This window comes from Cucumis melo, chromosome 9 (assembly GCF_025177605.1).
Source record: "Cucumis melo cultivar AY chromosome 9, USDA_Cmelo_AY_1.0, whole genome shotgun sequence".
NCBI lineage: Eukaryota > Viridiplantae > Streptophyta > Magnoliopsida > Cucurbitales > Cucurbitaceae > Cucumis > Cucumis melo.
In genome coordinates this window covers 18,417,348-18,441,002 of record NC_066865.1, presented here as the reverse complement: position 1 = coordinate 18,441,002, position 23,655 = coordinate 18,417,348, and the positions used below count along the sequence as shown (strand labels likewise).

At 31.4% G+C, this 23,655-nt stretch overlaps 2 protein-coding genes across 5 annotated transcripts; one reads left to right on the top strand and one right to left on the bottom strand.

Moving 5' to 3' along the window:
• The first annotated feature begins 3,560 nt into the window (after nt 1-3,560).
• On the top strand, nt 3,561-5,297 carry LOC103503712 (chitinase 10). Its single transcript, XM_008468019.2, has 2 exons — nt 3,561-4,021; nt 4,799-5,297. The coding sequence occupies exons 1-2, from the start codon at nt 3,561-3,563 to the stop codon at nt 5,163-5,165; spliced, it is 828 nt and encodes a 275-aa protein (XP_008466241.1). The 3' UTR covers nt 5,166-5,297.
• Nucleotides 3,841-11,231, bottom strand: LOC103503703 (protoporphyrinogen oxidase 1, chloroplastic). 4 transcript variants are annotated; one of them, XR_007823745.1, is made up of 10 exons: nt 10,680-11,231; nt 10,021-10,206; nt 9,807-9,891; nt 9,201-9,348; nt 9,017-9,097; nt 8,754-8,925; nt 7,953-8,112; nt 7,704-7,807; nt 5,809-6,212; nt 3,841-3,988 (listed from the first exon to the last, which is right to left on the bottom strand). XR_007823745.1 is itself a non-coding variant. In XM_008468008.3 (9 exons), exons 1-9 carry the CDS (start codon nt 11,091-11,093, stop codon nt 5,913-5,915), a joined length of 1,650 nt encoding a protein of 549 aa, XP_008466230.1. In that variant the 5' UTR covers nt 11,094-11,231; the 3' UTR covers nt 5,686-5,912. The 4 variants fall into 4 exon arrangements, 1 of the variants encoding a protein (XP_008466230.1); XR_007823743.1 differs by lacking the exon at nt 3,841-3,988 and adding an exon at nt 4,690-5,134; XR_007823744.1 differs by lacking the exon at nt 3,841-3,988 and adding an exon at nt 4,690-5,124.
• Nucleotides 11,232-23,655: the final 12,424 nt, after the last annotated feature.

Genomic DNA, 23,655 nt, shown 5'->3' with positions numbered 1-23,655 from the left:
CTATAAGTTAAAATTTAATGTGTATGTGATACATATTAAAACTATAGGTTATGAGAGAAATTTATACTTGAATATGATTCAAATTTTGGATTAAATTAAATATAAGATATTTAATTTAGAAATTAATTAATTGGAGAATTAATTTATAGTTTAGTTTAATTTCATTTAATTAAATTTGATTTAATTAAATTAATTAAATTAAAACTATAGGTTATGCGAGAGATATTCATTTAAATCATATTTAATTGAAACTATAGGTTCCCATTTATTCTCTCTAACTTTCTAAAAGAGGGAATTCTTTGCGTAACAAAAATACAGAAGGCGTTGTGTGATTTTTTGCAGAAAAAAAAGAATCAAGGCGTTGTGTGATTTTTTGCAGAAAAAAGAGAATCATTGTATTCTCTCAATTTTTTTCTCTTTAACTAAAAAAAGAAATTCCCTCAATCCAATTTGGTTCCCACAAATCATCTCAATCAAAGAATAGGAAGGTTTCCAAGTGGTGGTGCCCAAATTGGTGATGGGTAGATTCAGAATCGTCAACGAGCGTAAGTTTTTCTTTGTTTCAATTGTTGAGAGGGATTATTAAAATATATAATAAAAATAATAACTAATCATTATAATTATTTTATTTTATTTTTTTTAATAATAAGAGCATATTTTTTTTAAACATATAGCTTCAAACAAAATAATAATAACTTACATTCATGAATCGGTAATATTCCAATTTCATCAAATTTAAGCCTCAATCTCCCAATTACATTTTTTAAAAAAATATTGGAAATAAAAAAAAACCAAACTTCATATAGCATTTTAATCACTGTGTTCAAATGCATGGTGATTAATTTGGCATTTTTAATGGGAGCCAAAATAAAAAAACAAATTACTTGTATTTTGGTCTCAGATTATCGTTTTCGAGATTCATCCACTCATGCACGTGTATGAATCTCGAAAAGGGGCCATTGTTGAGCAAAAAAATTCGGCTAATTAAATTCTGCCATGTCATCACAGTAAACATTGCGATAATTATAATTCGATTGGGTTTGGAAAATTAAGATTTCTCATACCCAATCCAATTAGGTCCTAAGTATAAAAATTGGACCAAATAAATAATGGGCCCGAGCCCGTCAAACAAGTGGGCCTGATCCCACCAGGTAAATATGCTCAAGCCAAGTTGTCAGGAAATAGGCCTAAGCCCAAGCACAACAGGCAAAAGGCCCAAGTCCAAACCCAATCGACATATGGGTCCAAGCCCAACAAGCAAATGGGCCAAAGCTTACCTAAAAGCCACGAAATTTCTCTATAAATAGAGACCTTTGCCATTCATTTTGGGATCTTTAGATTGAAGGAAGAACGGAAGCTCTGAAGAATTGAAGACTCAAACTTCTAAATGCTCTCAAGACGTGCAAGTTATTATCAACCTCGAGATTATCCTTTTGAAAGATAGAAGACTTGGAAGATTAAAACTTTTCCAGAATTCCAGAAGATTGAAGTTCGAATCGACTTGCAACTACAGCTTCCTGAAGATCGAAGACCACGAAATTTTAAGTTTAAATTGTATTCAAGAGAAAGCATCAAAAGAGTAAATATCAGAGATTATATCCATAATGCATAAATCAATACAAAGTTCAATTCTATGAATAACATTTCTTTTGAAATCTCGTGTGAACAAGTAGATAACAAAAGAAAAAGATTGGAGGTGAAAGTAGTGCCTATAGGCTTAACTAAAAAATAATTACCAATCATAGTTTATGAATAAGTTTAATTAAATTTTTTTGAAAATAAGTTTGATAACATTTTTATAACATTTGCTATTTTAGAAAATATTTATTTTGGCCAATTGTTGCAAATACTCTCTCTATATAAACATGTTTTGGTCCATGCCTCATTTAATTTAAAACTCAAACAAGGTTCTTTTTATGACTTAAACAAGTTAACACATGTTTAGAAGGCAATCCAACATTTATATGAGTTTGATGGAATTGAATCGATCGAACTTTAAATTTGAATTAATCGAGCTCGAGTTAAACTGTGACAAAACTTATGGTACGGACCAAATAAATTAATGAGATATGAGGTTTAACATAATCATTTTTTACTTTATTTTCTTTTAATTTATAATTATAACTTACCTATTAATGAAAAATGGAGACCAGAGATGGGGTGATTAAGCTCTCCATCAAATAATAAACTTCCAAAAATTTAAAATTGGACTCATATTTCCTAAATGAATGTTTAAATTTGTATTTAATTGGAGTCAACATTTTTTTTAAACACTATACCATAGCATTAAAGCATATGAATGCAACGTGTAGTTGAAAATAGACAAAGTGAAATAGAAGCCCGTTAATCAATTTTTTTTTGCCCTACCGATAATTTGAGTTAACGAACTCTGGTGAATATAAAGACATTTATATATTAATTGAACTAGGGTCGTGACTCCTAATTTCATATATACTTTTTGATTTATGAGATTTAGGGTTAATGTCTATTTACTTAGTTTCGAAAAATACACTTTAGTCTATGAGATATGAAAAATGGTTCTAAACGGTTCATAAATTAAATCGATCGTTAGTAGATATTCAAAAATAATTCAATTTAATTCGATAACCATTTAAAATAAAATTTCAAATCTCAAGATTAAAGTGTACATTATAAAACTTTAAAAGATAAACTCCAAATTATATTTCAGTATAATTTGAATTGGACGGTTGACTTTACCTAATTCCACCACTATCATCCACCGCCACAATAGTAACCATTGACTCATTTACTTCTCTTATTATTCAAATTTAGGGTAATTATTAACCTCACTCTTACAAATGGGTTGATGCCTAATTTAAATTTTTATTCTCTTATTTATTATACTAAAAAAAATGTCAACATACAACGCTTCAATCCTTATAAATTAAGATTGAAAGACTAACGATACATTTTAATTGATTTTCTAAATATTTAAATAAGAATTTAAAAATTTATAAAATATATTTATAGATACCTAAAAAGTCAATTCAAATCGAAAATGTTTTTGTTTCCTATCATTTTCCTTTGTTCTGTTTTGAAAGTTAGTGTGTGTCCTTTCTTTGGAGGCCTGCAGCTCTCCAGATTATGTATGTAAAAAGTGGTAATTGGGTTTGTCTCTGTTTACTTTGGATTTTCTAGATTGATGTGTATATATATTATTGTTTATTATTATATATATTTATAGTGCCATTATCCAATCCCCCACTTATATATATATATATTAAATTAAACTATTACAAACTTTATACCAAATCTATTATATTATCCAATCATAATTGAGTCAACCCTCGTTACTCGGATCACCAAAGAATATATACACAAACATATATATAATATAATCATATTATATAGAATTCAAATTTTTTGACCGTTGACTTTGTAAAATTCCAACCATTTTTGCTGTTCTTCTGCCTAATTATTTATATCATTATTCCATACCTTATCACATGTCTCTCCACCTTATGTCACGTTATTCATTTATATAAATGTATAATAAGAAGGAGTAGCTTCACACATTGTCGAGACAAGTTATTAGAGAAATGACATCTAAACTTTTATTCCTCTCCTTCATTCTCCTCCTTTTGGGAAGTCTCCCATCAATGACAGAAAGTTATGGTCGTCGAGAGAAGATATGTGGGATATCTTCTTTAATTAGTGAAGAACTGTTTAAGACACTATTTTTGCATAAGGATGATAGTGCATGTCCCGCGAATGGATTCTATAGTTACCAGGCTTTTATTGAAGCAACGAAGAGGTTTCCTAAATTTGGGACGACGGGTTGTTTGGCCACAAGGAAGAGGGAGATAGCGGCGTTTTTGGCTCAGATTTCGCATGAGACGACGGGCGGATGGGCGACTGCTCCGGATGGACCTTTTGCTTGGGGGTTGTGCTTCAAAGAGGAAATCAGTCCACAAAGTAACTATTGTGATGATAGTGTTAAGCAGTGGCCTTGCTATCCAGGAAAGTCCTACAAAGGAAGAGGACCTATTCAATTGTCATGGTAAGGACATAGAACAAATTATGATACCATGCAAATAATGTATGGGTTTACAACATCTTTCACCAGAATAGTTTTTTTTTTTTTTTAGAAAAAATGTTTAAATGATCATTTTTATTTTTTCTCTAATTTAAAATTAAGCACCAAAACCAACTACTAATTTTTAAAGTTAAAGATTTTGAGTAGAATTTAAACATTTAACTTAGGTTATAAATTTTACTAAATGAACTTTTAAATTTATGCGTAATAGTTTTATAAAGAAAAAGTTATTTTTATTGTAATGAATTTTTTATTCATCTAAAGTTTTAGGACATGTCTAATTTAAAAGGTTAAATTAAGAATCTAGTCAATTAACTTCAAGATTTAATAGTAAGATCTGTAGCTTTTCTATATCTAAATTTCAAAAAATAAAATACAAATTAAGTCCTTAATTTTTATGAATCTAATACACACAAAATAATTAAAAAATTTAAATTTCTAGAGGACCGATGCAAAATTTAGATTTATCTATGAAAATAAAATAATTTTTAGAAAATTTTCACGTTGTGTGAAATACTTAATAGAGAAAACAGTTGAAATTTCAATATTCCATTAAAAACAAACAATTTTATAATATGAAGGTTTTAAAAACTATGGAAAAAAATCAAAGACGAACGTATCAACACCATATGAAAATTTGAAAACATAACAAAATCCTTAAAAATAGTAAACTCTAATAATGAACAAAATTCAAAATTGCATTACACATAAAGTAACAAAATGAAATGGACGAACAAGCAGGAATTTCAACTACGGGCCGGCGGGGAAGGCTTTAGGATTCGACGGACTGAAGAACCCAGAGAGAGTGGCGGAGGACCCAACGACGGCCTTCAAGACCGCACTGTGGTTCTGGATGACAGAGCAGAAGCCAAAGCCATCGTGCCACGACGTCATGGTCGGGCAATACGTTCCCACAAAGGCTGATATAGAAGCAAATCGAACTGCAGGATATGGACTGGTCACCAACATCATCAATGGCGGACTCGAGTGTGGGATTGCAAATGATGCTCGAGTCAATGACCGCATTGGTTACTTCCAAAGATATGCTAAGCTCTTCAATGTTGATACTGGTCCCAACTTGGATTGCCAGAATCAGAAACACTTTTAGTTTCACTTTCATTTTCACTTGTTTGTTTATCGATTGCCCTTTTTTGTCTTTGTATTGAAAAAATGGAGCATGTATTGTCCATGGTTACACACATTTAACACAATAATACAATGATACACAATTTGGATTTCACTGCTTTTAGATATGTAAAACTTTCAGCATCACACACAGAAAAAACTATCAATAAAAGACTTTTATTAGTGAAATATTTACTATTTTTCCTTTTTGTTACATTATTCAAGACCTAAAGGGGAGTTTGGAAGATTTACTCCTGAATCAACTAACATATGATACAATGTCAATTTTTTTTAATATAATATATATATATATATATAGCGTAAAGTTGTGGGGGCTTGAGTCCCCCGGATCTACACAAAATCTGCTGGTGTTTACTATACCCTAACGCACTAAAATGGTCAACACCATAAGTACAAAGTACCTACAATACATAATATAATAACCACTAACTAGAATAATTCTAACCAATTTAATGTTCCAAACAATTCCTAAAACGGTGAAATTCGCTCAAAAGTCAAGCCATAAGAAGTTTTAGAGAGGTCAACATGTTAGGATTCATCCTAAAAATAGGATTACAACTATTGCTACAATAAAACAAGTAAAAAATAAAGATAAAAAACCATACCTGCAAAACACGATCACCATCCCTTACAAGTTACAACTCAATGGCGTGAAGAGCCATCAGTTTGGATATGTGCCTAATGGTAGAAAGCAAAAAGAAGTAGCTATTTATTTATACACCTTTTTAGACAGAAAACCAGCTACCTCAGCTGCAGCTTCATAGGCACCCTCCACACATCTCCCCAAGGCCACACCACATACATAGTTTCCACCTAAAAATAGCCCTTCCATTCCAGCCTCTCTCAGTCCGGCCTTGGCGGTGTCCAGAAGATCAAGATGGCCAATCAAGAACTGTGGAATGGCTTGTGGCCACACCCTCACGCTCAATGGTAGAGGATCCTCTGCGTTTGGGTTTATGAGGATTTTTCTCAAATCCCGATCAACTACTTCTATGAGCTCGCTCTCTTTCTGTTGTGACAAAAGTACTTACAAATTACAAGATAATAACAATAAAACTAATGCTATAAAGAAGAAACAGTAGGGTTGGAAGATGGAACTTAAAATGGTATTCAAACATATATGAGCAACATCCAGAAATAAATCTATCAGAAACTAAGTCAAAGGACAACATCAATTTTTAATGTAAGGGTGTGTTTGGATTGATTTTTAGAGTGTTTAATTTTTAATATAATTCACTTTAAGATAAATTGAGATATTTGACATTAGATTAAAATAATTTTTGGAAATATGAGATTACGAAATAAATATTTTAGAGAAAACACGTTCAATCAAATTTTAGAATAAATGTTTATATTGTGTTTAATGATAAATCCCTTCCAAATATCTATTTTTCTTCCTCTATTTTTTTTATTCTTTTTTACTATCTATTTTTCTTTCCGTTGTTCTTTTTTATTTTATTTTTTTAATACTTCGAATATTTTTTAACAAGTGTTCGTATACATTTAAATATAGGGATTTACAAATGTTCCTCTCTTAGCCAAATCTACTTCACTTTAATGCTTGTGAATGAAATCATGAGAACGTCAAGAAGAACATGATTGTTCAGTTTGTGAAATGAAGATGAATAAAGAACATGATCGAATTGCACATCTTTTTGTTTAGTTGATATTATATTTTATAAGAAAAATTATTTATCTTATGTATATTTTGTTGTTAGAAATCAATTTTTTTTTTATGGTTATGTATTTACATTTCAAGATATTCGTGCCTTTAAAATTGAATTATCAAAAAAGAAAAAAACAATAACAAGAAAAATGAAATTAATGTTTAGCTTCAAGTAACTAAAAAATTAATAATTTAAACATAACGTGCGATTAATTTTAAAATATATTTATGAAAAAAAGATTCAAAATGTGTGTATTTTTTTTATGAAATTAATTCATAATGTTTACTACTCATTTATTGTAATTTGACCTAAGTATAAACATTGTTAGTATAGGACAAACCAAACACAATTTTTCATATAAACATTTACAAAGAGGTCAAACCAAACATGCAAGTGTTTAGATGTTAAACTCATTTTACAAAAAATATTTTATTAAGAATACATTTTTTTAAAAACATTTTTTATCAAGGGCAATCCAAACGGATCCTAAGCAAAATTCAAAAGCTCCTTTTAATAGATTTTGAAAATCAATGTGATTCAACATTGCATATTTTCTGTTCCTTAAAATTATAGATTTAGTTCCCAAGTTGGTTACAGATTGCTTGATTTAGGCAAGTCCTGAGGCAGAGATCTCTTTTGTTATTTATACAAGACTCTCATCTAAAAAAGTGAGTTAAAATTGGTAGTTGAAACTTTCCTAATCGTACCATTACTATCAATATTACTAATAAGCATATATTATAGATACAACAATAAACCATCTTTAGTTTCCTAGCAAAACTTCATCTATGATTCAGAAAGCTCATTTTCAAACCGTGGTTAAAGAAACATACCTGGGAAAGAATTCCAGTATTAGTAGCCCCTCCAATGTAGTTCAAGAGCAATACCCTTCCATCTGGTGCTCGATTAGGAAAAAGTGATGAGCTGTATATAGTTCCTGCAACAAAATAAAGCATGGATTCGAATGCAATTTAACAATCCAACTGACCAACAGCTAGGGCCGTACGAATTGTGTGGCAAAACTTAAGTCAACAGAAGTTAAGGGCAGACTGCCAGATGAAATGTAAAGAATGCAGATTTACCCAAAGTTGTCACCCCCTGGCTACGAGGGTGCAATTGACCAAACCCCTTAAGTTCACCATCAATCAAGCATTCTTTCCTAATTGCTCCTTTTGGATATGATATGGTCACCGATGCAACTGGTGGATAATAAAATTTTGAAAGTGCATCTGCAGCTTTCCCCTGCAGGGAAGGAATCATCAAAGATGAACAAACTTGAAAACAGAGAACCAACCAACAAATTCAGGACTTCCTATTCTTGCACCAATCAGCTGCACTACTGTACAGAATTCGGAAGATACATACATTCTGCACTTATGAGTAAATTGAGTTTCAAGTTCTCTACCTAATGTATTTATTGTAGCTTTCTTGATGAAATTATATGCTTCTTTCAATAGTTGTATTTTATGCGATCTTTATACCAGCTAGACGAATTATTTGCAATCTTCATTTGTTTGTTACGGATATTGGGCTCTCCCACCATCTTTTATAACTTCATCTCATCTGTGAAATGGTCTCTTTCTTATCAATCAAATAAAGCAAAAATACCTAACAATCTCCCGTAACTTCCGCTCAAATCTCCCAAAGGCTCTAAAAAGTGTTAAACATCTATTTTGCAACCTCACTAATGTTGAAGTGTGTTTCCACAATGTCAATTCCAAGTTACCATACACTCAACTGTTGATTAGGATTGCAAAAGGTGGCTGCAATCATTAACACTAAAGAAAGCAATGGAAAAACTGGAACTATACATGAAAATGAATATCATAAAAATACTGTTGAAAGGACAAAATTCACATTCAAGTCCCAGGAAATTAAATTACCGAGATTGGACGCAACAGAGTGCCGGCAATATAAGAAGGAACCGTCATGATGACACTTCTGCTTAGTATGGGGACTAGTCCTTCTGGTGTTTCGTATGTCAAACTATAACCTCCATCATCCACTTTACTGATACTAGATAGCTTCCAAGATAATTTTACTTTACTGCCCAAGCTACAATCAACAGAAAATGTTGAAGAAATGTTAAATCTAAAGACCGAGTCAAAAAGGCAATCAGAAAACTTGTTTTAAAATTGAAGCTTACCAAGTAGAAATAGCATTTGGCAACATGGTAAGTCCTTTCCGAAAAGATCCAACAGTTTGGCCCTTAGGCTTTGGTAGACGCCTGGAATATAAGAAGACGGTTATCAAACACACTATATATCATAAAGTGGTGGGGAGGTAAAAAAGAAAAAAAACAGAGAAACTTCATGAAGTTAAATCATTACGGATCTCTTGGTGGCTTGGTAGTTTTATTCCTTTCTTGAAGTGCTTTGAAAGTCCCACCAATAATACTACCACCATTTTGCTCTAGCCTCCAAACCTTACCAAAAGCTGCTTTCATGCTTAGCTTTGAAGGGTCACCAGCGTATACACCTGAACAGACAGTTTCAAGTCAATAATCGACAATGAGTAAAACAATCAAACAAAGAAGTATAACCTTGAAACTAAATTATTACAATTTTCCTAAAGAGTACAAATAGTTTAGCAATTACTATTGTGTTTATTACTAGTAACAAAATGGTAATCTATGTTTGGATTCTACTAACGAATGAATAATAAAGAATTGAGTTCATGCTATGGTTTGATTCACTATTTATCATATTGACTGTGGCATAAAATCGGAACTCAAAAGGTTAGGGTAATGTAATTTATCAAATTAGTAAACCTACTCATCAAGCCTAAGCTTCATTTCTTAACTCTACATTGCACACGTCCAAATATTCCTCTAGATCTTACTATGAATTGGATACCGAGACAATAGAAATTACATGGTTACAGAAAATTTGCAAGGAAAAATAGATATATAGATCTAATTGAATAAGGTTAATCACCAGAACAAAATGGCTCTATCAAACGTTCAAAAACTTCATCGCCAAGGTTCCTACGAACAAATTCTTCAACTGATTCCTCTCGACCCTGTTACCTTTGTTAGTGTTACAACATATGAGAACCTAAAAACAATAAATATTTGTTTTTCTGAGATTGATGGGGGAAGTAAAAAGTGACAATGTACTTTCAATATAGAGAAGAATTGAGAGGACAAACTGGAGGAGGAGGGCGAATGCCCAGAGCACCAAAGCCTGCTCTGATTTTTCCACCAATGCTCATCAGGTCAAAGAAAGGTAGATCATTAGGCTTCGCGGGCACTGGCCTGAGCTTTCCATTCCACAATACAAATCGAGGTGCATCTGGGTCTCCCAGAACTAAATCATCTTTCAAGCCACTATCCACCTGCCATTGTATGAGAATCAACAAATAAACCAAGAAAAAGTACACAAACTAAATCACTTCCTGACGATACATACAAAAATCTCATACACCTGATACAATATAAAAATCCAAGACTAAATCCCTCGGTAATAAAGGGTAGCGAACATGAAGATTGTCCCACTACACTGATTCTAGTTAGAGCACAAGTCCCATGGAACAACAATCAACAAAACTACGCCACTTAGAGTGGGCACCTTCCTCCACCATGCATATATAAAACTCTTAGCACGGAATCACCTAGAACATGTATGGTCAGAAGAGGCCTACTTGTCCCATAATTAACGACCAAAATAGGGAAATAGAAACGGCCTACCAGCTGAGGCTAATAATTTTGCTTAGACAGTGACATTGATGTTAACAGATTATGAAAATTCAGCAGACAACCTAAAATTGGAGAAGACGGGGAATAAGTAACGAGAACGAATGATACTAACCACCATGGTGAGAATAGGATCGGAAGGTTGGAAGCTATTAGGCCCTTCTTCCCATAGATATCCATCTCTCTCAACCGTAGTAATGTTGCCTCCAACGCGATCCTTGGCCTCTGTGACAATGATGTTAGGGGCAACATCGGGGTGTTTGGTAGCAAGGGCCTGAGCGATGCAGAGGCCACTAATTCCACCACCGACGACCACACAATCCAGGATGGAAGATTGAGAAGAGGCGTTGGAAGGGGAAAGAGCGGTGGAGCCCTCGGCGATTGAACATCGGAAATGGGAGCGAAGGCGATTGTTTTGGAGAGAGATGTGGAGTGGGTAAAAAGAAGGAATGTCTGAGGGGCGGAGAAGAGTGAGAGGGTGAGGGCGCCGGAAAGGGAGGTCGGTGAGGAGGGTGGCGCCGGTGGCCATGGGGGGAGAGGGAAGTGAGAATTATTGATGGTGAAGAGAGGAGGATGAAGAGTGAAGTTGAAGAAGGGATGTGTTATCTACAACAACATCTGTGAAGGACCTGTGAACGCAACGAACATGGGGAATTTTGTCTCAATATGACATGACTCATATATGTATGTATATATATATATATATATATATATATATATGTATGTATGTACGTAAGTTGAAAATTCGAACCAAACAAAAAATATTAAGTTAAAAATGTTTAATTTACGTATTCATTCCTAATGTTTAATGGAATTAGAACTAAGTCCTGTAATTTTCTTTACTTTAGTTTGTTTCTGCTTAAAGAAAAAAAGTTTTGTATCTTTAAAAAAAAAACTAATAGAATTATCGAATGACATTTTTTATGTAATCAACATATCCTTTTTTTCGTCAATACGTCACGTTTTTATATTAATATTTTATTGTTCTTTTGTTTGATGCTAATTTTCAATTTAAAACATGAGATGCAATTAGGGTGTATCGGTTAGTGGAGTTGAAGTGACTTCTTTTTGTAGAGATAGATGTTTTGGCTATTTTGGTGGGGTATTGTTGTTCAATTTTGAACGTTTTCTAGTTTGGTTATAATTTCTAGATATTTTGTTTTCATATACATTTAAAGACATATAAAGAATACATCCGTTGATAGGTCGTAGTATTATTTTTTTTTATTGTTGTACTCAAAAAGGATGAGAAGGAAAATAAGAAAAAGGAGAACACAGTTGAAACACAGAAAAGAAGAAGAAGAGTATTGAATCTACACAATAAACTTAAGATTGGAATGAAAAATAAGAAGACAGAAACGAAGCGATTACAAGAGGGTTACAACCGACTTAAACCACGTAAGATAAAATTAGTAGTGTACTTAAACAACTTTTTAAAATTTTGTTTTTTGGTGGTTAGATAAAATCAAATCAATAAATTTGTTTTGGGATACAGATTTCACTTTGATTGCCAATTTAGTATCAAAAAGTAGTTGAAGTATAAGGCGTTGGAAGTCATTTGATTCACCATGTTTCACACTCTTACGAGTCCACGATGAAATATATCATATAATAATTTAAAATGATATAAAAAGTAAAAAAAGATTTTAATGATCTTTTATATTTATTTATGAAAACTTAGAGATTAAAAAATTAAGTTTTAAAATTAGGAAAACTTTCGTAAATGTAACAAAACTGTAAACTATTTACGGTATGTATAACAAATCCATTAAGACAAATTATTTTCCAATAATTCCTTATTTACTCTTAATCTTTTATAACGATCTTTCAAATCTAATTTTCTTCTTATTCTCGATTTTTTCCCGATTGTCGTTTCCGAGTTATTCACCTCATCCTTTATAATCTTTCATCTTGATCATTCTTTACCTTTTTCGTAACTTTCGACAACATTCGCTCTCATATCCATTATCTTCGATTACATTGTTTCTCTTCTTGTCATCTTGGACAATCAAGATCGTGTATATTGCTATGTTAATATCATCTTAGTTATTTTGGTTTCGGTGAGTATTGTAAATATTGTTTTTTCCTTGAACTATTTAGTTGATTATAAAATTTTGTTCAGAATTATATATTTCGGTGTGAAGATAAAATGTTTAGAATATGTAGGTATTACTGTAAGACATCCTGTATTAAGTTATGAAGATCGTTGAAGATTTTGATTACTGTTTAAGTTGATTTAAGAATTTATATTTCAGTATGAATGTCGTTTGAGTTTTTTGTTGTTTGTAATAATTTAAGGTTTTTTTCGTTTTAAACTTTTAAAAATTACTATAAGAATTGTGCATTTCGTTATGAAGATCGATAGTCTGAAGTTTTTCAGGATAATTTTCTTTGAATTACTTGATCGTTTACCTCTATCAACATGATAGTTTAACAATATACAGACTATCGTTTTGTTATATGAACACGATCGTTCATCTTTATGAACACAAAAAATTTCAATATTTTGTATGATCAGCGTCTTTAAACTATCGTGTATCAAATTCAATACGATTATTTAAACGATCAACGTCTTTAAACGATCGTGTATCAAATTCAATACGATGGTTTAAACAATTAGTATCTTTAAAAGATCGTATATCAAATTGAATACGATGGTTTAAACGATCAGTATCTTTAAATGATCATATATAGCTTATTCTATACGATGATTTAATTTATTATATACGATCGTGTATGGTGTTAAACAATCGTTTAGTATTTATTAACTTCTTTGCACGATCGTTTAATATTCTCTTATTACATCTAAATACTTAATTATATTTTTTTCTTTTTCAGACTAGAATGTCTATTCCTATTGTTGTTTTTTATAGAGGTCAATGGAATGGCTGCAATGTTTATAAGAATTACTCGGTGTCTGGAATTTTGGTAGATATGCGAGTCAGCTTTAATTCTTTGGTTGCTTTGACATGTGAACAACTTAAATTGGATGAATCAGTAGAATTATCTGTTTTACGTGATTTTGGTAAAAGTAATGTTCAAACTGTGGTGCCGATAAAGAAGGACAATGATGTTGTTTGGTATTTAGCTTTTGCTAAAGATGCAACTAGTAGACATCCATTAGTTGCCCATGTAAGTGTTAATTGTTTGGGAACGTCTTTTTCATCTAGTAGTGTACGAGAGAATGTTAATATGTCACTGAATATAGGTTTTTCTTCTTCTGTTTCAAATGATAAAGTTGTAAGAGACATCTCTTATTATTCTGATTTGAAGGAAAAAAGTTTATTTGAAAGTAAAGAAGTGCTTTCAAAGTGTTTTTGTATAATAACAGTGAAAAACAACATTCAATTTAGAACTACAGTATCAAATTTGAGGTCTCTTGAATTTAGATGTCTGCAAGAAGGCTGCAAATGGTATGTAAGGGCATCTCGTTATAAGAAGAGTGATTTGTGGATGCTACGAAAATACACTTCTGACCATGATTATTCATTGAGTACTGCCCAAAGTTCTCACATGCAAGCTTCTTCAACAGTAATTGGCAATTGTTTGATAGATGATTTTAGATTCATGTTTACTGATCGTTCCATTCCTAAAGAGATTGTGCATAAGGCTCGTACAAATCTTGGAGTTAATATAAGTTACCAGAAAGCTTGGAGAGCAAAAGAACATATGGTAAAGATATTACATGGTGACACAATTGAATCATATGTCTTAATTCCAAGATTCTTTGATAAATTTGTTAAACTTAACCCATGTATGATCAGTTTTGTATATCAAATTTAAATTGATTTGCAGATAGATGTGGATAGACTAATATCACAGTCTATCTAGATAGACCAATATTGACATCTTTCATATTCTTTCTGTTATTTTTTGTTTGTGCTGATAGAAGTGTGTTTTTAATTATTATAGGTACATGCACTGCTTTAGAAATGGATGATAGTAGTCATTTTAAGTTTTGTTTTATGGCTTTTGGTGCATCAATTGAGGGGTGGAAATATTGTAGACCTATTATTTCTGTTGATGGGACATTTTTGAAGTGTAAGTTTGGTAGCATCCTATTAATAACTTCATCACAAGATGGTAACAATCAAATCTTCCCTCTTGCTTTTACCATTATAGATTCTGAAAATGATGTATCATAGACATGGCTTTTTGAGAAGATACGAGGTAGTTTTTCAGAGCGGGCTAATTTAGTCATTGTTTCTGATAAGCATCTTAGCATCCCCAAAGGAGTTTTAAAAGTACGTGTTTCCTGATGTTGAGTATTGTGTGTGCACAAAACATCTTTTAAGTAACTTGAAACCCCATTTTAAGGATCCACTACTTGATAAGTATTTCTTTAGTTGTGCTTATGCCTACACTGTTGAAGAATTTGAGTACCACATGAGATGTATGGAGTTTGTTTCTTCAAATATTAGAGATTATCTTAGTAGTGTTGGTTTTGAGAAGTGGTCTCGGGCATATTCACGTAGACGAAGATATAGAATGATGACATCAAATTTTGCAAAAAGTGTAAATTCGGTGTTTAAAGATCTTAGAGAACTACCTGTGGCAACGATGCTTTGTTCAATTAGGAATGTATTGCAAAAGTGGTTTTATGAACGAAGTAAAGCTACTTCTATCTCTCTTTCATTATTATGTATACACGTTTGATATTAAATATTTGATGGAGAGTTGATATCGTTTAGACATTAGATATATAAACGATCGCTTAATATTTTTTATGTGTATTTAGTTGATCATTTAGACCTTACTAAACAATCGCTTAAAGATATATCCACGATCGCTTACATTAGTGTGATACATATAAATGATTGTTTAATATTCTTCACATGTATGTGTAGAAAATCGCTTAATATTCTTTTAGATATTACTGTGGTTTATATGAACGATCACTTAATATTTTTTATGTGTATTTAGTTGATTGTTTAGACCTTACTAAACGATTGCTTAAAGATATATCCACGTTCGCTTACATTAGTGTGATACATATAAACGATCGCTTAATATTTTTCACATGTACGTTTAGAAAATCACTTAATATTCTTTTAGATATTAGTGTGGTTTATATGAATGATCGCTTAATATTTTTTATGTTTATTAAAACGATCGTTTAGAATTTACTAAACGATCGCTTAAAGATATATCCACGATGAGCATTTCTCTACACAAATGTTTTTATATTTTTATGCAATTGTTTTGTGATATCTATCTAAATGAATACAAACATTCACTCAAAAGTACAAGAACCAGATATATATTTATTTACTAAAAGTATTTATTTGCCCCAAGTTCCAGTACCTACTGTTGTCTAAACAATTTTATGTTTTCCACAATTAGACAATCATGGTCAATATTTGTTACAAGACATTCAATAAATTTTGAACAGAAAATATCATAATCCAATGAACGCCCTTTTTGTAAGGTGGTATTCGATCTGACTACTGGCCAAGGGCTATATTTGAAACGTTTTGAATGAAGGTTCATTCCGATTGTAATTGCGAGTGAGAGGATGCATCGTGCAGGTATTTGAAGAGCTTCATCAACAAGTTTCTTCTCAACATAATTTGTCATTGAGTCGAACACGTAGATCTTACATTTCCTCATATTAACTACAGTAGCCAACCAATGTTATCTTATGTTGATGCAGCCAATCACGTGGTTGACATCTCTCCACCCTTGTTTATCTTGGAAATCACCAAGAGCTGTATTGAAATAGTATTCCAAATATTCTTCTGTTCATAGATTTAAGTGTGTTGTTGTGTCTGTTCATTCAGCTTTCTTATTGTCTTCTGTCAGCACAAGAGTATCAAAAAGTCGTTGCCAAATTATGCAATGTGGTTTATTGATTCCAGTCTTGAAGAACAAGTAAAAAAATTAGTCAAAATAGAATTATGCAGTTTAACTTCTATAAAAAAAATTAAAGAATAACAACTTACCATAAACGTGGAATCTATTACTCTAAAAGTATACTTGCAAAGTTGCTTGATATGCAACATTTTGTTATGCAAGTGGGACAATAGCAAATTCATGGTCTACAAAAAAAAAAATTAAGCGATCGTTTAGTGAATAGAATCGAGAGTATAAGCGATCGTTAAGAAAATACAAGTTATCGTTAAATTACTAAGCGATTGTGTAATATATAAACGATCGTTTAGTGAATAGAAGCAATCGTTTAGAAAATACAAGTAATCGTTTACAACATTATTTTCCTTACTAAGCGATCATGTAATATATATAAACGATCATTTGTAGATAAAGAATGTTGTACTCGATTGTGTATTTTTATGTATAAAATGAAATTTGGAAAGAGTATTTACGTCTCCTAGTATCCATGTGTTTTCTTCAAGCTTTTTGAAAAATTCTTTCTTTCTGGTTATGGAGACTACTTTCCTTTCTTCATGAGTTGTTTTTTTTCTATCTTTTCCACGATGAGTATGCCTTCCATAATTTTGGATCCACTTGCCACATGGGATCATATCTATCTACATCTCTGATTTCGACATCTAGGACAGGTATTGTAGGTTCTGATATGATCTCAGTACATGTTGTGGGTGGATTAACTTGTTGATCTTGATCAGATACCTTTCTATTTGCTATTTTACATTGCTTTCTTCTCTTCATTGGTTTTTGTTGTTCATTTATTTTCTATAATGCACAATGCTGTTAACTAAGGAAAAAAATAAAAAACAATAATAATTGATGCAAAGTACTTCAGAGTTCTTTTATATACATATCAATAAATATTCTAAATCAATTGTAAAACTTTCTTCCTTTGTTACTGGTTCATTTTCAACCAAAGTAACTACTTCATCATTTTTTTGAATCTCAATTTGTTGTTTTGATTTTTCCTATAATGTATGATATTAGACAAGTAACAAACTATTAATTTAAAGGACTACACATTTTGTTGCGTGTACATACCAATTGAGATTCTATATTTTCAGTTGAGGTAGATTGCTGCACATTTCTATTTGTTTGATCCTCAGTTACTTGTTCATTTTCTTTTTCTATCTCAGCCAAAATAATTGTTTGATCATTTTTTTGTATTTCCTACAATGCATAATATTAGATAACAAACAAACTCTTAATTCAAAAGACTACATAGTTGTTGTGTACACATACCAATTGAGATTCTTGATTTACAATTGAAATTGATGGTGGCACTTCATGAATTTGTACAGTTTGATCCAATGGAGCCATTGCAGGTTGTTTGAGAGTACTACTTGATGATGGTAGTATCTCACAAAGTGGAAGAGATTGGCTCATAAGTGGAAGGGTAGTAATCATGTCTCACAAGTCTTTTTCTTTCTAACTTTGACTATTTATATTATCCGATAAATATCTTATAGTCGATAGCAAGTCTGCATCCCTGCCATCTATGCTAATATCACTACCTAATTCCTCTTGTTGTTTCCTAAACAAAATGAGAAAAAAAATGAAAATAAGCAAAAATACAGTTACTTATTTAGAATGTAAGCAATTTTCAACAATATAAAGCAGTAAACAATGAATGAAATGTTAACCTTTGGGTTTCCTCTTGATGTTCAGTATGTTGTTCTTTAATATGTTGCTCTTCAACATATGGTTGGTTATTGGTGATCATATCTTCTCTATTCTGATGATCATCATTGTCATTCTGATGAGTATGATCATTCCCTTGATTTTGATTTTGATTCTAATAAATAAAAATAAAATAAAATTAAAAAATAATGGATTGTTAAATGATCATGTATATAAAAGTAAATGATGATGTATTATATCTAAATGATCGTGTAATTTTGATAAACGATCGTGTAACTTTAATAAACGATCATTGAAATATGATAGGCGATTGGATATTTTAGTTAAACGATCGTTTATTTAAACAACTGATAAACGAAATACTTTCTGAAAACAAATTTTACCTAGACCAATCTCTCCAACATTTGCTTCATTTCAGACAACTCCAATGACTGCTTTCTGATTGTGTCATCCATCCTAGAGATAATAGAAGTCAGTGTGGATAAATCCTTACGAACTTCTTTGATTTCGTTCTTCAGTTTCTTGTAGGATTTCGAATGACTTTGTTGTTTTTTTGTCATTGGACTTCTTTGATCTGCAATGTTTCTTGTTGGTGATTGGATGCATTTCAGACTAGTCAACCACTGTTTTACTTTGTTTCCTTCGTGGTGACAGTTGTGGAGATGAGTCTGATTGCTCCAATGATTGGTTGTTCATTGCATGATGAGGAGTATTTGTATCACTGTTGTTAATATATGGAATGGATTCATCGTTTTCTATTTTCATGTTATCATCCCCTCGAATTCGACTCTCCATGAAAGCTTTCTCTTGGATTGATAGCTTCAGTTTAGGTTTAACAACAGTCTACAATGTTATAATCAAAGAATTGTTAATATAAACGATCGTTTATAAAATAATATGATACTACATATGATATTAGATATAAACGATATTGCATTAAGCTAAACGATCGTATATGTTAAAATGTAAACGATCATGTAGTTGTATTAAACAATCGTGTAATTGTATTAAACGATTGTGTAATTGTATTAAACGATTGTGTAATAGTATTAAATGATCGTTGACAAGTTTTACTTACATTTTTGTTGTCGAATATGTTCTTCTACAGCATTTTGTAAGATGGAGCTTGTGTACAATTCCATCTTAATATCCTAGGGATTGATCTCTTACTGTTTTTTGTGGTCAGGTGCTCACTTGCAGTTGAGAGTACTTCATAAGCCTACACCTAAAACATTTAAACAAATATGTTAAACTTTAATGTTTAATTTGCATTTAATTAAAGTGTATAAACAAATAAAAATCACGTGAAAAGCAAGGACGTAGTCTTTGATGTTGTAGTATGCCACTGCTTTGGAACTTTTTGTCTTTTTTAGCTTGTATGCTTCTTTTTTTCCTTGTAGACTTGTCTTTAAACTGTTGAGCAGACGAGTGTAGAAGAAAGTTGACCAATCAAAGCTCTTAAATACTTCTTCATCATCAACTCTTCCCAAAATATCCATGTCAAACTGTATTTTCTTATCCTTCCCGACCATCACAGTTTCTATAAAGACGGCCAAGGTGAACTTCACAGCATCGTGATCATTTGTAAACTTAAAATTCTTGAAAATTTCCTCAACTTCCAAGAATGTTATTATTTTCTTGTTTTCTGATCCAAATAGAAGGCTTTGTAAGCGCTTGGTATCATGATCTTTCTCCAATGTTATATTTGTTGGCCACAATTCAGTTATGATGTTGAATTCTGGGTGAAACGAATGTTTTTCCCCAAAACTGAAAAACAGATTCCATCTGCGTTGGCTTCTTCAGATACCTGCCTCAGCAAGAAATGATGAATCAATTAGCCGTTGAAGACCATGTTGACATTCATCAATAGACCAAAAATTGTTTTGTCGAACATCTACAACTGTTCCTTGGTGAGTCTATCCTTAATAAGACTGCCAATCTTGTGTACTTGGCATGAGACGGTGGCAGAAAAATATTTGTCACTAGGTACAGCCATCCTGAAAATAATGATCATAATATACTTTCGTTATGTACACGATCGTTTATAAAATACTAAACCATAAACCCTAAAATTAAACTATAATTTACTTGATGTAGCAGATCGTTTAATCCAAACAGAAAGACATTCGTAATATAGTTAATTGGCAAGTAATGATAAATTGAAACATTTAACAATCTGTAGAATAGAAGTTTAAACAAATTCGAAAACCTAAACACTTAAGAATAAGAATTTAAGAACAAAACAATAGTTTTCAAGACAAAAGTGAAAACGTTTGAAATATAAAGAAGACGAAGCATAATGTTATAGTAGGAAAAGTTCAGCAAAATACATTTTGACGTTGAAGAGAAAAATGGATTGAGAGAAAAATGGAATAGGAAATCTTTGAGACGAAATGTTGAGTGATCAACGTGTTTGTGTATTGTGAAGTGACGGAAAACGAAGAAGGAGGTACGTATATATTAGTTGTTTTTACCAAAGAGACAATATTGTAAATTCGTGGGCAATATTTTGTTATGTTCTGTAAATTTGCATTCCTTACTATTAAACGATTGTGTAATTAAGTAAAAAAATGTAAGTGATCGCATTGTTAAACGATGGGAAAAAGATATAATATTAAACGGTGATGTTTTACAACTAAACGATTGTGTAGGCTATCGTTTATAAGCTGTTAAACGATAATGTTGTATAATTTACGCGATCGTGGAGTATATTATTTAAGTGACTATGTATTTATACGATTAAACGATGATGTTGTTGAATATAAACGATCATGGTAATAAATGTAATTGATCCCTTTATACGTTTTACAAAATAGTGTAGGATATAAAGAGTGAAATGGAATACAGATTTCTGAAGTATAAAATAAAGAAATTTTCAAAAGTTAAATTTAAAAATGTGAAGCTTTACAAACACTATATATCATCTCTAAAATATTGAGAAATTTGTAGGTCGAAGGATGGAGCAATATCAATGTATTCTTAAGTTAACATTCTTCTTTCGTTTCTCTTGTTGCTTCCTTCTTGTGTTGAGACTTTTGTCTTTTTTTGCTCACTAACATTATTTTCATTTTGCATTTCTTTAATTTCTCTCTTGTTTCCTTTTGTTTCAACTTCTTGTGGTTCTTGACTGCTATCAGTGTCAATTTCTTCTTGTGGTTATTGATTGCTATCAGTGTCAATTTCTTCTTCAGTTTCAGTTTCGTTATTATCAAACTCATCTTCTTCAATCAACTTTTGTTTTCCTTTTGTTGTATCTTTTGTTTTTTCATCCCCTTGTTTTTCCATTTTTTTCTTCAACGATTATAATATTTCCCAATTGAATCTGGTTTCGTTTTGTTTTATCTTCTTGGCTCCTATTTTCAACTTCTCCATCTTTAAATTCAATTATCTAAATGTAAAAAGAGAATGTGTTGTCAAAATGATTGTGCAAGAAAATGTAGATAGCCGTGCAATATAAAGATATTTTAAATATGTATATACGATCATGAAACCACTTGAGTAGCAAAGAATTAAAAAATATATAAATTAAAGAATTGCAAACTAAACGAACAGTCGTGTGAAATATATAAATGATCGTTTAATATATTAAACGATTGTTTATTTATTTTAAACGATCGTTTAGTTATATTAAATGATCGTTTAGTTATATGTAAACAATCGTGAAACCAGTTGTATATTAAACAAATTAAAACCTATGTCAATTCGTGTGTTTTTGGTGTTCCTAAATGAATAAACCAGTTGTTATTTTCGTCTCCTTCATCTATCTGCAAGCACATAAAGTAAGAATGTTCAGAGACATCATGAAGAAAACACATCCAGACAGATAAATTATATCTATCTATACGAGTTATATTTATTGTTTGGAAAAGAGTTAAACCTGCGACAATATTTGTGTTTTGGGTGTTTCTAAATCTGCAGTTGCTATTGTTTCCAAACTACTTTGTGTTTCCAAAACAACAATTTTCTGTAAGGAAAAAGAAACAACATCATTGTGTTTTATTTTATTTGGAAATTGAGGAACATTAACAAAACAAAGGAGTACATAATGAATAAGGCACTAACCGTAGGGCAATGTGTTGTTGCATACTTCACCATTGTATTAACTTGTTCATTATCATCAAGAATATCAAGGCTACAAGTAGGTGGTCTATTTTTCTCCACGACTTTTGTATATGCAATTTCTTTCTCATTCTGTTGTTGAAGTATGGCTTATGGTGGTGGAGCATTCAAGCTTGTCATAATCATTGTCAACATTCTTTTTATTTCTTTTATTCATTGTCTTAATAATATTTGTTCTGTTTCTATTTTTTCTTGATTTTTTTTATTTCACTTATTTCATTTAAGATTTTATTTGTTCCATCGTTTTTTTCCATTTCTTTCTTTCTTTTTTTGCTTGTTGCTCTGCTTTTTCTTTTCTTTCCTGCTTCTCAATATTTTTGAAATACCTCAAAATTGTTTAAGACTCTTCTTCTGATGAGTCTAGAGATGTCATGGAGAACTACAAATAAAATGATATTAGATTATTAGTGAAAAAGCAGTAGCAAAGGTATTGATAAACAGTGATAGATTTATATCATCATCTATTTCAAGATAGACATGGATAGAAAATCTTTCATTGTCTATCTAGATAGACATATATAAAGCATGTTCTAAGTTTACTTACATTCTCAGATTCAAAAATGTCGATGTTTAGAGTCCTCCTGTCACATGTTTCCAAACATTCCCATGTTACAATTAGTGGCCCTTCTGTTCAAGCTTTCTTCCAAACCCAACATCAAAATTGGAAAGTTTTGGTATTTTCTCAAAAGCTCAATAGACTAAAGCTAGGGGAAACCCTTGAAGGTATACAACATCCTTGTCACTGTAGGATGCTTTTTTCAAGAACTGATATGTTAGGATGTATGATAACCTCCCCCATGGATAGCCTTTGAAGATTTTTTCATTATCCAATATGTCTAGATGTAGGAGATTTATGTGGTTGTGTTGCTGTTTGGGAATTTAAAATGCTCATAAGATATAGAGGTTAAGTGGTTTTTCTTTTAATGAGTCTTTCTCGTTGCACAACGCTTTGAAAGTTCTTTTTATATCTCTTCTTATTATAAAGTCATCATGACGGAAAAATGCATTTTTCAGACCATTTTTTTTCTTTCTCCTAGATTTAACTCAGGGAATTTGTGACCTTTTAGTTCAGTCACAAAACAAAAGTCTTTCAGCCAAAATTCTGCTATATGTCCATTGAAGTTGAAAGCAAGGATATTACCTTTCTTTGTATGACATTGTTTTCTTAATAGAAAATTCAAGAATTGTGTTGGTATTTTGGTCATTTTAATGTTAAGGAACTGGCCAAAAGGTCTGTTTGTCAAAACTCGAGAGAGAATTATTTTGTCTATTTTCTACTTGATCTGATTCAATGTTTCTAAGCTGTAGTATACAGTAATTCTAAGATTTTTTTGTTCATCTTCCGTAATAATGTCATTTGGATAGTGTTTCATTTGTTGAATGACATAATAAATAGTATGTTTCAAACAAGGGTAAGTTTAAACAAATTTACAAATGCAGAGCGC